At 47.9% G+C, this 15,870-nt stretch overlaps 1 protein-coding gene across 1 annotated transcript in view; it reads left to right on the forward strand.

Annotated features, from left to right (window-relative positions):
- Acsbg1 (acyl-CoA synthetase bubblegum family member 1) overlaps positions 1–15,784 on the forward strand; it is a 56,245-nt gene extending 40,461 nt beyond the window's left edge. The window contains exons 9-14 of the mRNA XM_052188317.1: positions 4,486–4,667; positions 6,423–6,653; positions 7,604–7,821; positions 12,157–12,296; positions 12,743–12,989; positions 15,192–15,784. Coding sequence (XP_052044277.1) covers positions 4,486–4,667; positions 6,423–6,653; positions 7,604–7,821; positions 12,157–12,296; positions 12,743–12,989; positions 15,192–15,277 — 1,104 coding nt within the window. The 3' untranslated portion in view covers positions 15,278–15,784. The remainder of the gene's footprint in view (positions 1–4,485; positions 4,668–6,422; positions 6,654–7,603; positions 7,822–12,156; positions 12,297–12,742; positions 12,990–15,191) is intronic.
- The last annotated feature ends 86 nt before the right edge of the window (positions 15,785–15,870 follow it).

The following is a 15,870-nucleotide window of genomic DNA, read 5'->3' on the forward strand; positions in this document are numbered from 1 at the left end:
GAGGAAAAGTTCCCAGAAACCACCAAACTGCCATCCCCAGCATGGTGTCTTGGTAGCCTGGACAGTATCATGTGTTTATTGAAACAAACTCTGCTGGGAGAAGGAGGGAGTAGAATGTACTTATTTGGCTGTTGTCATCGTCCGTTGTGTGTATGTGTGTTACATGTGCTCAAGTGCTCCCTGTGTGCAAGCATGTGAAGACTAGAAGTCAATTAGGCTGCTTGCTTTCTTTCTGGGTTTTTTTTTTTTTTTTTTTTTTTTTTTTTTTTTTTTCGAGACAGGGTTTCTCTGTGTAGCCCTGGCTGTCCTGGAACTCACTCTTGTAGACCAGGCTGGCCTCGAACTCAGAAATTCGCCTGCCTCTGCCTCCCAAGTGCTGGGATTACAGGCGTGCGCCACCACTGCCCAGCTAGGCTGCTTTCTTCTATAACTCCCCATCTTTAAATTACAAAAATTAAAGATTAAAAAATATTTAATTTATGTTTGCATGACATAAATGGAAACCAGAAAGGGCACAAGATCCTGGGGCTGGAGCGGCAGGTAGTTGTGGGCTGGCTGGTGTTGGTGGTGGGAACTGAACTCCGGTCCTCCGGAAGAGCGGGAAGCACTCTATTTTTTTTTTTTTTTTTGGTTTTTTGTATTTTGGTTTTTTCAAGACAGGGTTTCTCTGTAGTAGCCCTGGCTGTCCTGGAACTTACTCTGTAGACCAGGCTAGCCTCGAACTCAGAAATCCGCCTGCCTCTGCCTCCCAGAGTGCTGAGATTACAGGCGTGCGCCACCACCGCCCGGCTAGCAGGAAGCACTCTTAATGGCTGAGTCATGTCTCCAGCCTCATCTGTCTTATTCTTTGAGACAGGCTCCCCACTCTCTGTAATAAACCGAGTGAAATTTAGTTTTAATAATTTTAAATGCAACCTTACAGATATAGAATTTTAACCTACAACTGATATATTTTTAAAATATTTATTTTATGTATATGAATTCTTGCCTGCATGTATATATGTGCACACCCATGTGCCTGGTACGCTCAGAGGGCAGAAGATGGAAGAGGCCATTGGATCAGCTAGAACTGGAGTCATGGCCAGGCCTTGGAAGCCATCATGTGGCTGCTGAGAATCGAACCTGGCGCCTTTGCAAGGGCAACGAGCACTGTAAACCACAGAGCCATCTCTACAGACCTTACAATTAATGTTTTTAAATGAGGACTTTTTACATTTATTTTTTATTCTGTTTTTTATTTACTTTTTTTTCTTTGAGACAGGGTCTCATTATATAATTCTGACTGTTATGGAACTCATTGCATAAACCAGGCTGGCCTCAAACTCACAGAGATCCACCTGCCTCTACCTCCTCAGTGCTCGGAGAAAAGATGAGGGCCACTATACCTAGCTTATTTCTTAATTTTTCACATTATCATATAATTATAACATTTATCCCTTCCTATTCTTCCCTCCAAACCCTTCCATAAAACCCTCCCTTCTCTCCTTCAAATCCATGGCCTCTTTTCTTTTTTTTTAACTGATTGTTATTGCATTCACATACTTTAGGATAGATAAATAGGAATACATATACATTCCTAAACATAACCTTCTTAGTCGGTATAATGTTTCTTGTATGTATGTTTTCAGGGCTGATCAATTGATCCTGGCAAGCAATCAGTTTGCTCTTTCTTCAGGAAGAGCACTTCTCCCTCCGTCAGGTTTCCCCAGTCGTCTGTGGTGCTTTGTGTAGGGCTGTGGCTTTGAGGGCTTTTCCTTGTACACTTCAGTGTGTCTGTTGGTCTCCTCCTTGTTCAGCTCATGCGTGTGTGGACAGTCATGTTGGTGAGACATTATGGATGTAGCTTCTGACATAACTAGGAAACACAACTTCACAGACCCTAACCCTAACCCCTAACCCCTAACCCCTAACCCCTAACCCCTAACCCCTAACCCTGACCCTGCTATGATCTTCTTTCCACCCCATCTTCCAAAAATCCCCTAATCCTTGGGTATGGAAGTGTCTTGTAGATGTATCCATTGGGCTTGGTCTCCACAGTTCAGCATTTCGATTGGTTGGTTTTTCTGTAGTGGTCTATCTATCTCAAAGTGGTTTCCTTGACAGGGGATGAGGGCTACACCTATCTGTGGGTATAAGGACAAATGTTTATAGACTGTTGTTAGGGATTATGCTGATTTAGTACATTAGGGGTCTTAGCTTCTCCTCTAATGGAAATCACTGCTCACACTGAGTAGTTAGCTAGGTTTCCAGGACCAGGCATGCTTTACCCCCTGTACATTGCTCTAAGTGCAGTTACGGAACTTTTGGCCACCATCAGAGGATACAAGCTGCTGCCGAACCTTAGGGTTACGATGCCATGCTGACTGCTGATATAGTTAATGGGCTCTGTGGCTGGGTAAGACTGTGGCTTGCTTCCCTCCCTTGGAAGCTTGCGTGGTGCCTTTTGTTACCATGAAAGCTGGTCCTCTCAGGGACGGGGCGTTCAGGTCAGTTCTAGCACAGGGGTTTCTGAGCCCTCTTTCTGAAGTATGTACGTGGTGTCTTCAGCAATGGGAATTTACCTTCTATCTCTGGATGGGGGTCAGCCAAGGGCAACAGCAATAGGCTGTGTTTGAGGAGTCTATTAGACAGTCCTGGCTAACAATGCAAAACAGGGGTGGGGGTTGTTAGAAGGTCATTGGCTCTTAGAGGGAACACTGTCAATCCAGATGAGGAAAGTTCATTAAAACAATACATGTTTATTTATACAGGGAAGTGTGCATTTTGAGTTTCCTTTTTAGATTCCTTGTGGCTTTTCAGGCACCCTTATTGTTATTTGACGCATCTTCTATATGCACCCCCTTCCTCTTCCATAAAGAGCCTCCCCTTCCCATTTCCGCTGTCTGCTAATTTGTGCCCTGTTATTCTCTCTCTGTGCTCTCTGTCCCCCTGCCCTGGTGATGATCTCATTTTACCCTCCTGTCTTCTGTAGTAACTGCAGGCTGTGTGCTCACATCTCAAGATTTGGAGCCGGGAGCCTCCAATGGGAGAGAGCATGTGGCATTTGTCTTTCTGGGTCTTGGTTACCTCAAGCAGTATGATTTCCTTTAATTCCATCCATTGGCCTTCCAAGTTCACGAGTTCATTTATCTCAACTGTATGATATTGTATCTGTACCATATTTTTTTCATTATCTGAATGTAGGACGTTTATATGAGGCAAGGCCCCCTACTGAGCCCGGAGTTCCCCATTTTGGGTAGATTTTTCAATTATCAAGTTCCTGGGATCCACTCTCCAACGTGGGGTTTCAGACACATGTGCAGTGACCATCTCTGAGATGGGTGCTGAATTCAGGTTCCCATGTTTTCCTGACTGAGCCATCATCCAATCCCCTTTGTGTTGTTTTTAAATAATTTTTTTTTTTTTTAGTATAGAATCGAGTTTATTCAGGGCATGGGATGGGAGTTAAGGGGGTAGTAGAGGCAGAGAAAGGCAGAGAGAGGGAGAGAGTAGAGAAGCAGAGGCCGGCCATGACCATGTGGGGGGAGGGGGAGCTCAAGAGGGGCAAGAGAGAGGCTGTGAGAGAGGCATAAGAAGAGGTTTTTAAATAATTTTAAAATTACATTTATTTGTTGAGGCAAGGGTGTGTATGTGTGTGTGTGTGTGTCTGTGTGTCTGTGTGTCTGTGTGTGTGTGTGAGTGAGTGTAGAGGAAGAGAGAGATCGGTGATCTGGCTGTCCTAGAACTTACTCTATAGACCAGGCTGGCCTAAAACTTATAGATATCCACCTGCCTCTGTCTCCCAAGTACTGGGATTAAAGGCGTGAACCACTACATCCTTTATTCATTCATTCATTCATTTATTTATTTTCCTATCCGTCTGGAGTACAGCAGGGGTCTTATGTGTTTTTAGTGTACAGTGTGCAGATCAGAGGACAGCTGTCAGGATCAAGTGTATCATTTCACTATGTGGGCTCTGAGAATGAACTCGTGCTGTCAGGCTTGGCCACAGTCCCCTTTTACCCATTGAACTATCTTGCTGGCCCTTGGTTTCATTTGTTTTTTGTTTTATATGTCTGTTTGTTTATCTCGAGATGGGCTCTCATTAGATAGCTCAGGCTGGCTTTGAACTTGCTATGTACCCAGCCTGGGCCTCAAATTTACCATCCTCCTGCTTCTGCCTCCTGAGTGCTGAAATCACAAACATGAACCACCGTACCTGACAAAATGAGGTCATCGTGTTTGAGTTAGACACACGCAGGAAGGTCTGAGGGATCAAGATGCTTCTCAAGCATCAGGCTACAGCAGTTGGCAAAGGACACCAACGTTCTGTTAGCAGATGTGGGGATGCAGCTGTTGAACCACGTCCACTGGCATGTGTACAAATTGGATACCAGTGCAAACGTACACGCCCACGGGAGCCTCTGTGTGCAGCGTTAGCCTTCGTACTGAGAGGCTGTGTCTCCAGGCCTGGTACCACCTCTGCTTCTCTCTGACCTTGAGTAGGGGACCCTGGTGAACACGCTGCGGGAGGTGGAGCCCACGTCCCACATGGGAGTACCCCGTGTGTGGGAGAAGATCATGGAACGTATCCAGGAGGTGGCCGCCCAGTCTGGCTTCATCCGCCGTAAGATGCTGCTGTGGGCCATGTCAGTCACCTTGGAACAGAACCTCACGTGCCCTAGCAAGTAAGTCGGGGGCAGGAGGCCTGGGAGGCACGGGGCTGGTTCATACACAGAGCGAGCAAGAATCTGATAGGTATCCTGGTTTCAGAAGAGGAGACCTTGCACAGTAGCCTGTCTACAGCTGGGCTTGTACGATGATACCCACTGCAGACATAACGGGGATTGGTGGCATTCAGGGGCTTCGGCTGGGAAGGCTGAAGTTCTCCTTCTGAAGAATTCATCTTCCTAAGGATAGATAGCTGCTGCCTGCTACTTGCCCTCAGTGGTGGCTTTAGAACAGTTATCTTAGTTAGGACCTCTATTGCTGCAAAGAGACGCCATGACCACAGCCACTCTTATAAAGGAAAACGTTTAGTTGGGGCTGGCTTACAGTTTTAGCTGTTTAGACTGTTATCATCACGGTGGGAAGCATGGCGGTGTGCAGGCAGACATGGTGCTGGAGGAGCTGAGAGTTCTGCATCTGGATCTGCAGGCAGCAGGGGGAGACTGTGCCACACTAGGCCGAGCTTGAGTATTTGAAATCTCAAAACCAGCTTCCACAGTGACACGTTTTCTCCAACAAGACCACACTTCTAATACTGTCACTTCCTGTGGACCAAGCATTCAAACACACGAGTCAACAAGGGCCATTCTTCTTTTTTTAAAAAAATATTGTTTATTTATTTTTATTTATACATGTACACTGTAGCTGTCTTCAGACACACCAGAAGAGGGCATAGGGTCCCATTACAGATGGTTGTGAGCCACCATGTGGTTGCTGGGAATTGAACTCAGGACCTCTGGAAAAGCAGTCAGTGCTCTTAACCACTGAGCCATCTCTCCAGCCCAACAGGGACCATTCTTATGCAAACCACCCACAGGGGCTTCAGTGATACAGGCTTAGTTACTCCAGTTTTCCCATCAGCCCACTTGACTACTCAGAGACCACTCTCAAATCCCTTCTGATTGCCTATTATTATTACTTTTTTTTTTGGAGACAGTCGTAATACGTAGCCCAGGCTACTTGAAGGTTCAGGATTCTCCTTCCACTGCCTTCCAAGTGTTGGAATTATAGGTATAGACCATCACATCTGCCTCATGATTCCTTTGCATGTTCCCACACGGTGCTGTGCAGATATCCGCAGTAGAGATCTGGCCGAGTTTCAGCATAAAAATGCTTTTCAAGTTGAGCATCCAGCCTGGAGTTAGAGCCCTTGCCTGTGATCACAAAGCTCCAGGCTCAGAACTTTTGACTTCAAAGAGGGGAGGGATGGGGGTGGGGGGTGGGGGGCTCTAGTGCAGTAGCCCCAGCTCTGTGGGAGATGTGGACACGTCTGTTCACCTCAGCTTCATTAACACACATGGAAGGTGACCATGAAGCCGGGCCTGGGAGTGCAGGTCTGTAATCCCAGCACTCAGGAGGCTGAGGCCAGAGGGTCAAGAGTTAAGGTCTGCTTACGCCATGGAGCAAGTGCATGGCCCAAGTGAGTTCCTGAGACTGTCTCATGATAAGTAAATAAAAAGGGGTCTGGAGAGATGGCCCGGCCTGTTGGACTTTATGATTCATGACAAGTCTACATGCAATCAGGAGCACTCACACCTACATTTGCACAGATTCATGTTACATACAAGGCCAGTATCCAAAATATTGACAAAGGGTTCAGCATGAACAACAATTCATCAAAACGGACAACTTTGGTGGCCATGGCCGGCGTGCACTCACGAGAGTGTGTTTGCTCTTCCTCCTGCGGACCATTCTTCTCCCTGACCCTCTCGCAGTGACCTGAAGCCCTTCACCAGCAGACTGGCGGATTACCTAGTATTAGCCAGGGTCCGTCAGGCTCTGGGCTTTGCCAAGTGTCAGAAAAACTTCTATGGAGCAGCTCCCATGACGGCAGAGACCCAGCGCTTCTTCCTGGGCCTCAACATCCGCCTGTACGCGGGCTACGGCCTCAGCGAGAGCACCGGCCCTCACTTCATGTCCAGCCCGTACAACTATCGGCTTTACAGGTAAGGCCTGACGTTGGGACACACCGAGGGCTCCGTGATGACACCCTTTGGTGCCTTGGGGAACTTCCTCTTGCTCTCTCCTTCACATTGGATCCCTGGCCTCAAGTGTCAACTGTGCCATTTTGGGCCCCTTGCTGAACCAGATGCATCTAGAGAGGCAGTCTCTGCCACAGTGACATGTGCATAATATGCATGAGCACCAAACATGGGAGCACACATGCACATGAGCAGCACTTGTACACACTTGTGGGCATACAAGTGAACATGTACACATGCATATTTACACACCAAAACCATAACGATAGTAGTAGTAATATTAAAATAATAGCAGTAATAGTACCAAAATCTGCAAAAGATGGCCCGGATAAATAACTAAGTAGTTAAGAGCATTTACTGCTCTTGCAGAGTGTCTAGTTCCATTCCCAGAACCCATATTTGGTCGTTCTTAACCACATGTATTTCTAGATCCAGGGAACCCAGTGCTCCCCTTCGGATGCTGCTTGTATCTGTATGCATGTGTGAATGCACATACAATTATTTTTAAATCTTAAAAAGCAATTCTGAGGGCTGGTGAGATGGCTCAGTGGTTAAGAGCACTGACTGCTCTTCCGGAACCATGAGTTCAAATCCCAGCAACCACACGGTGGCTCACAACCATCTGTAAAGAGAAACAAATAAAAAAACCTATGGGCTGGAGAGAGCAGGGTCTGGAATGGCCTGGAGCAAATGGGGGAGTGGCCCAATAGCAAGCGGGGCGGAGTGAGGGGGAGCACAGAGTGAGTGGGGGCCCGGGGTGAGCCGGGGCCAGGGATGAGCAGGACCTGGAGGGGAATGAAGGGGGGGGGCAAAGCAATTCTGAGAGGGGACCCCCAACCACCCGCGAAGACTGAGGGTTTGCAGACTCTGGAGCTGACTCAGGACTTTCCCCGGCCTTGTCTCTTTACCACCAGCTCGGGCAGGGTGGTCCCCGGGTGCCGGGTGAAGCTGGTGAATCAGGATGCAGACGGCATTGGTGAGATCTGCCTGTGGGGCCGCACCATCTTCATGGGTTATCTGAACATGGAGGACAAAACATGTGAGGCCATTGATTCCGAAGGCTGGCTACATACAGGTGACATGGGCCGTCTGGATGCTGATGGCTTCCTCTACATCACCGGGCGCCTCAAAGGTGAGCAGCCCCATCCTGGGGCACATGAGAATTGGAGGAACAAGCCGTGCAGAAGTAAGTCCTGCTTCCAACATCGGCACTGCCCCCTGAGCCCTCACTGAGGGCTCCACGTCTCTATCAATATCAGCCTGGGCAAGTACCATCACAAATAAACAAGGATGCTCTGAGAAGTTAGATAACTAATTCATGGTCACCTAGAAAATAAAGGAGGGACCAAGGATTCACTTCCCCAGAAGAAACAAACAGGACTCCAGGAGACCTGAATCCATAAGTATTATGCATTTTGATATAGAAAGACAGACACTATAGAGAGTAGAGCAGAGTGCATACAACATTTAAAATCAAACATGAAACTTCAAAGACATTTTCTTCAAAGAAAGGGAAATTTAGGGACTCCTCTGTGGAAAGATGTTTGCATAGTACCCACAGCCCCCAGGTGGTAGGTAGTTCCACTTCCTCTCTGGAACTTACACAGGCAGAGGTACAGCTCAACCTAGTTCCAACTGAAGGAGGTTCTTCGGAAATGCAGAACATCCCACTGACTGGGCTGTACTGGCCAGTGAGCCGGGCTGTAAAACCCTGGCTCGGAGCAGCAGGCATCTGCTAAGGGAACTGTGCTCGCTTCCACCACCTAGTGTTCACGTTTATAATGACAAATGAGGAGACCTGCGTTCCAGCCCTGGGAGGAAAGGCCCTGTTTTTAGATCAGTGGTTCTCAATTTGGGGGTCAGGACCACCCTTTCACGAGGGTCTAATATCCAATATCCCGCACATGAGATATTTACATTATGATTTATAGCATAATTACATCTATGTACCATATATAGTAATATTACATCTATAAAGTAGCAGTGGAAGTAATTTATGGTCGGGAGTCACCATGTATTAAAGGGTCACAGCATTAGGAAGGTACTGTTTTAGATGGTATGGTAAAAGGTAAGAATCCAGATAACATTTTCTCCAAAAACACAGCAGGGATGCCCGCCAGAAAGATACCCTCTCTCACAGTCCTACAAGGTCAGCGCTGAGACTGTACTGTCCCAAGGCACCAATGTCCCCTTGAGTAGCTTCACACCGGGCTGGTATCGGGTTCTGTGGATTCCTCAGTCTGGTCTCCCTCTCCATGGTGACCTTGGACCTTCCTTTCATTTATGTTTGAAGTTTAGACTCACTGTATCAGTGTGTGCAATGGGTTGGCTTACATGATGATTTTCATCTCCTTGAGTCTATAGATTCGTTTTGTGAGGTCCTTCAGAGTTGAGTCTGCTAATTCCTAAGTGCGCTGTTTCTCCCCCTCCTCTGTTTTCTTAGGTCTTTTACTTTTTCCTCCATAGTGTGTTCTAGTTGTAGGGTTTTTGCATCCATTCACTTCAAGAGTTTTATTTATGTGCTATGGTAAATAATGACATTTAGATTTTTACCATTTGTTCCTGAGATATAAGATGTGATTGCTTGTTTTTTATATATTGGTCTTGGGTCAAATGACTTTTTCGTTGTTCTAGGAAGTAAATATAAGTCTTTGAGGCAGCTAGGCAATGCTCTACCACTGACCGACATATAGCCCAGACTTTCCTTTCTGCTTGCGGACAGGGTCATGCTCTGTTGCCTAGGCTGGTCTTGAACTTTTAATCCTTGTGCCTTAGGCTTGCCGGGTAGCTGGGATTACCCAGCAGGCCATGCTTCAAATGATCTTAACAAGCTCACAGAGTGTGTGTTTTGGAGTCTTGTGTTTGTTCTGTTGTCTTCGTTTGTTTGTTTGCTCATTTATTAAACAGGCTTTTGCTAGGTAGCCCAGGCTGCCTAGAAGTCCTAGCAGTCCTTCTGCCTCAGCCTCCTGCATGCCAGGATCACAGGATCACAGCTGCATGCACAGCTGCTATTGATTTTTTTTGAAGTTCTATGGAATGAAACCAGGCCATTGCCCACAAGGCAAGGACTCTACCACTGAGTTGCCTCTCCAACTCCCCACGAGTTCTGGCATGTGTGTGCTTTGGAACTTCCTATGGACAAAATTATGTCATCTGTATATGACATTATTATGACTACACCTTCTCACTCAGGTTAGAACCTGTTCTTTTACAGTGTTGAACAGAAGTGGTAATAGTCAGGCTGGGTTTGACCACAAAGCACCAACCACAAAAAGAAGAAAAACAGTGTGTGGAGGAGAAAATTCTTGTTTTGTTTTCTGATCTCAGTGCAGTATCTTCAATATTTAAAAAACAAACAAACAAACAAAAACCAACAACTGTTTTTTTTTTCTCTGTGTAGCCCTGGCTGTCATAGAACTCACTTTATAGACCAGACTGGCCTCAAACTCACAGAGATCCCCCTGCTCCTGCTTATTGACTGCTGTGACTAAAGGCATGTGCCAGCCACCTCCTGTCTTATAAAATATTTCTAAATTTTAACATTTTGTTTGCATGTGCATGCCAAAGCCTGGATGCCACGCCCTGTGTGTGGAGGTCTGAGGGCTGCTCTGAGGAGTCAGCCTCCACCTCCACCTTCTTGGTTTTCCGTCACTGCCCTAGTGCTCTAGGCGTCCACTCCCTCCTGGGCGCTGCCTGTCAGACCTCTCTGCATGCTTCTCATCTGGGGCTGCCTTTTCCTGTCTCTGTAACCCTGTTTGTTCCTGTCAGCCCCGTTCTGTTAACGCCTCACAACTGGACACTGCCTTGCTCTGTTCTGGGCCTGACATTGGGCTGGACCTGGGCACAGAATGTGGCCAGTGACCTTTTTTGAATTAGATAACATAGGGCAGGAGACACTCTCACAAATGGATCAAAGTTCAAATTTAGTGAATTTATTCTATATAATTTTATCTTATTACTTTTTTTCCCTAAAAAGTAATGGGTTTGTTCATGGTTTGGCTGAGCTAGGGGGAAAGTGAAACTTTTGAGCTCTTCTCTGCACGCTACAGTTTATGGAAGTGCAGGATGTGTGGATTTACAAGGAAAGAAAATCTGTCAGAATCTTGTCCTGGGAGGTGCGACTCTTCCTCAGAATAGGGGGAAAAGAGAAAGAAAGAAAACTGAAAGAAACAAAAGGACATGGCTGGTCCCAGGTTTCAGCACCAAATGAATGGGGTGGAGAAGAGAGAGAGAGAGAGAGAGAGAGAGAGAGAGAGAGAGAGAGAGAGAGAGAGAGAGAGAAGGAAAGATGACGGTTGCTGGGTATGGTGGAGGAGAAAGTTTATTGTAGATCTGGACAAACCCGGACTGAGCTGAGCTATGTGAGGAGGGGGAAGGGAAGAGGGAGGGGAGGGGGATGAACAGGTCCAGCAGCCAGGTGACCCAAAGGTACATAGACAGCAGGGAGGCAAGATGGTCCGACTGTATAGGGAAGAGCAAGCCCAGACTCTGGGCAGGGAAGCACAGGGTAGGGGCAGTGTATGGGCCTTGTGACAGGCAGGGACTACAGAGATGCAGGGAGAACCTGTCCAGGTCTACTTTGATGTGTTAAATAGGCACCTCAGCTACTTGTCCCAGCTTGAAACCTGACATTAGGGTTTCCTGTTCCTCTCACACCCAGCCCAGAATTCACTGGAGAAATTGTAGTGTTTAGTTTTATTGAGTTTACTGCTGCCTAGCTTGGAAATCTATCATCACTCAGAACAGAAGCCTGTAACCTTGAGTGGCGTGTCTTGGCCCTCCCACAGAGACAGGATCAATAGTGAACATGTGCTCTGGGTAGGCAAAGCTTGGAAGGAAGCAGGAGGAATGGGCCAGGGGCTGGGGAAGGCTTCTTGAAGGAGGCTGCTGAGCCCCATCTGGGTGTTGCCACGAGGAAGGAGAGAAGAGGTCTGCCCAAAAGGAATGGGACTGAGAAAGGAGGGGCCCTAGAGAAGGGAGGGGGTGGGGTTAAGTGCCAGGGCCCAGAACTGAACTGGCTGTAAACTTTAGGTTTATTGCTTAGCAAACCGTTGCAGTGGGTGAGTTCCTAAAGCTCTGGCCTCAGTTCCCTTGCTCTAATGAGAGAGGCCCTCCTTGGATGCTGACTGTGAGAACTGAATAAAAGGCTGTGTGTAAAGTCACCTGGGTGTGATGGCCCCCTTCAAAGTAACAGGAGGTTAAAACAGGAAGGGAAAATGCTGCCTGAACAGGGGCAGAGTCAGAAGCTAATGAGCACCATGGGAGGGGCAGCTGGAGCAGGGAGGACTCAGATAACAGCCCCAGGAATGGGAGACATTGTCCTAAGCAGTTGTCCTAGGGCTGCCAGAGGACCAGGCCCTGCTGCTTGGCTCCTAAGAGGTCATCTCCGGTACTGTGCTTACGGCTCAGGCCTCTCCAACTGTGGTCTAGGAGTACGGTTCAGTCAGGGCCTACCTTGCCTCCCCAGAATTAATCATCACCGCCGGCGGGGAGAACGTGCCCCCGGTGCCCATCGAGGAGGCCGTGAAGATGGAGCTGCCGATCATAAGCAGTGCCATGCTGATCGGGGACCAGAGGAAGTTCCTGTCCATGCTGCTAACCCTGAAGGTGTGTCATGGGCTCTGGAGCTGAAGCAGAAGTGTGGTCTGTGGTGTAGTCCAAGGCACATCTGTTATTCGCAGCTTTATCCTGGGATCATTCAGTCAGTGCCGTGTAGGTGGAAATTCCTCTGCCACACTGGGCTGCTGCGATGATCCTTCCCACTTACCAGTACATTCCAGCTTGCAAAGGTCTGGCTGCCCCTTGGTCCCACGCTCAGGCCCCCCAGCATCACAGCCAGGCAGGAGGATGTCCCTTGTTGAACAGGAGCTAATGTCACCAACTAAGGTCTGGCTCAGTCCACTGTTCCTTCCACTACTTCGTGGGACTCAAACACCTTTGAAGCATCACTCTGAAACCGAGTCCATAGAACTCCTATCTGGCCTGCGATGTCCTCCCAGACCAGAGCATGGCTCTGCGGGGGAGGGGCGGGTCCTCATCTGTGCTCTTTTTAGTGCACGCTGGACCCGGAAACGTCTGAGCCAACAGACTACCTGACCGAGCAAGCTGTGGAGTTCTGCCAGAGGGTGGGCAGCAAGGCCAGCACCGTATCTGAGATCGTGGGGCAGAGAGACGAGGCTGTGTACCAGGCCATCCACGAAGGGATCCAGAGGGTGAATGCGAACGCCGCAGCCCGGCCCTACCACATCCAGAAGTGGGCCATTCTGGAAAGGGACTTCTCCATTTCAGGAGGAGAACTGGGTAAGTTTTCGTTTTCACTGTCCCTGGGGCTGTATGGGAGGGCAAAGGCCTGGCAGTGACAGGCAGGAGTCCGTGCCTGTAGCCATGCTAGCAGAAGGTGTCAGATAGGGTTCTGGATAGCATCTGTGCTGGGTTCACAAGTCTCTGATTCTGATCAGCCTAAAAAATTAACAGCCATCTCCAGATCCACTGGACGCGACCACCTTGGATTAAAAATACTAAGAGGAGCCGGGCGGTGGTGGCGCACGCCTGTAATCCCAGCACTCTGGGAGGCAGAGGCAGGCGGATTTTTGAGTTCTAGGCCAGCCTGGTCTACAGAGTGAGTTCCAGGACAGCCAGGGCTACACAGAGAAACTCTGTCTCGGGGGAAAAAAAAACAAAAACAAACCAAAAATACTAAGAGGAAAAATGCATCTGTCCTGAACATATGCAGCTGTTCCCCACCCCCAATCCTTTAATAGGGAGTAACTCCTCACAAAGTATTAACAGTGTCCTTGGTTTCAGACATCATCAGGGATGACTTAAAAGCATACAGCAAAGCATGTGTCAGTTATGTGCAAATACATGACATTTCACATACATAGAACACTGGACTTTGGTGCTGAGGGATGGAGCCCCAAAACTTGTGAACACAGGGATGAGTGTGTTATACATGTGCCAGAGCTTACCAGTATGAACACGAACAGGGGCTGGAGAGATGGCTCAGAGGTTAAGAACATTGACTGCTCTCCCGAAGGTCCTGGGTTCAATTCCCAGCAACCACATGGTGACTCACAACCATCCATCTTCTGGGGTGTCTGAAGATAGCTACAGTGTACTTACATATAGTAAATAAATAAATCTTTAATACACACACACACACACATGAAGTGTTTAGCTCTACCTTGACCACGAGGCTCTCGCCTCTGCTGAATTACAGTGCACCCACCCATCAGGTACATGTCACAGCCCTGCTGATGTTGTGGCTGTTAAAAGGACAGAACTGTCCACAGTCCAAACCCAGAAAAAGCCTGTTGTACAGCCTCACCTGGTCAGAGGAGTCTCCTAGCTGTGGCATCTTGGGGCACTCAACACTGAACATGGCTCCTTGGTGAGACTTTCAAATCCACTCACACTGAAAGGAGCCACGCTCTCCACAGCACTGCTCTACCGTATTAGAGATGCTGAGAATATATTAATAGGTTTTCTCCACCGATGAAATAAGCCAATTCAAGCCGGATTAAAAATATAAAACAGGCAGGGTGGTGGTGGCGCACGCCTGTAATCCCAGCACTCTGGGAGGTAGAGGCAGGCAGATTTCTGAGTTCGAGGCCAGCCTGGTCTACAGAGTGAGTTCCAGGACAGCCAGGGCTATACAGAGAAACCCTGTCTCGAAAAATCCATATATATATACAGGTTTTGGAAGGGGGTAGCTCTTGGGTGGGTTCACCTGTCCTAAGGAACGGGGACCGGGAAATTGCCATGCAGACAGGTGGGAGACGGTGTCACAGCGTGCAGGGAGAGAGAAATGCAGGGGAGCCTGAGGGGCTAGAGATGGGGAGAGGGGGAGGAAGAGGGAAAGAGAAATGGAGACAAGGGAGGAGGAAAGGGAGAGCAAGGAGCAAAATGTCTGTTCATTCAAGGGAGAATCATAATGGAGACAGGCCACAGCTGTAATGCATTATGTAATGGAAAGTAACAAGTCACTTCTGCTCCTGGAAGTGACACTCATCATGTCCTCTGTAACCTGACTGCAGACCAACCCTAGTTCACTGTGATGCAGAGGGCTGACAGGGTATGATGCTTAAAGGACTCTCGCCTTATAGCCAGTACAGTGTATCCTGCTTCTCTGGCTTAGTACCTGACTTCTGGATCTCACATGACGTCTGTCTTAGTTACTTTTCTATTTCTATAACAAAATACTATGACCAAGCCAACTTATAAAAGAAAATGCTCAGTGGGCTTATAGTTCCAGAGAGTTATGAGTTCATAGTAGCAGAGACAGCTAAGATGACTAGAAAATGGAAAAAAATCTTTGGAAATGTCCAAGCCTACCCCAGTGATACACTTCCTGTAAGTCTGTGTAACCCAATCCTTCCTAAACTGTTCCACCAACTGAGAAACCAGTTATTCAAACACATGACCCTACAGGAGTCATTCTCTTCTTACCCTGTCAAGGAACCAAACCTAGGCCACACTCATTTCCTCCAATTTTTCTTTTAGGACCCACCATGAAATTGAAACGGCTCACAGTTCTGGAGAAGTACAAAGATATCATCGATTCCTTTTATCAAGAGCAAAAACAGTAGTCAGAAGCCATGCTTGTAGCTTCCGCTGGAGACCGGCCTGGCAAGTCTGAGCTCCAGGTGTCTCCCAGTGGGCACAGGAACCTGTGACGAGCTGCTTTCACCCTTAGTTCAGGGCATAGCACTGACATTTTCAATGCCTTCACGTGCAAATAGTTTCAATTCTAACCACTGCTCCTGTTCAGGTGTCAAGCGAGACCATTCTTCCAAAAGAGAAGGACTGCTCCCTTTGGCCTCAGGTCCAGGCAGATCTACAAGGTTCTGGTTCACAGGTCTCCCGGAGGAGGAGGGGAGCTGTTGGAGAGGGAAAGGGATGGGGGCCCCATTACTAATGTGTGCTGCAGAGACAGCAGTCACAGCTCGCCTACAGGCCTGACTTAATTCTGGCTTCTTGGAAACTAGTACCACACTCTGCCACCTCACACACAAAAGGCTTGATGCTTAATAAATTGCTGTTGCCTACGTGACTGTATTTAATATGTAATTTTCAGTATTAAACCTTTTAACAGATCTGCAACAAGTAGCTGATATCTTTTGTCAATGGGCAGGTGGGACAGAACATGAACAGTTAACTCAGAGCTTTAGTAGCCATTAGT

Source organism: Apodemus sylvaticus, chromosome 7 (assembly GCF_947179515.1).
Source record: "Apodemus sylvaticus chromosome 7, mApoSyl1.1, whole genome shotgun sequence".
Taxonomy (NCBI): Eukaryota; Metazoa; Chordata; class Mammalia; order Rodentia; family Muridae; genus Apodemus; species Apodemus sylvaticus.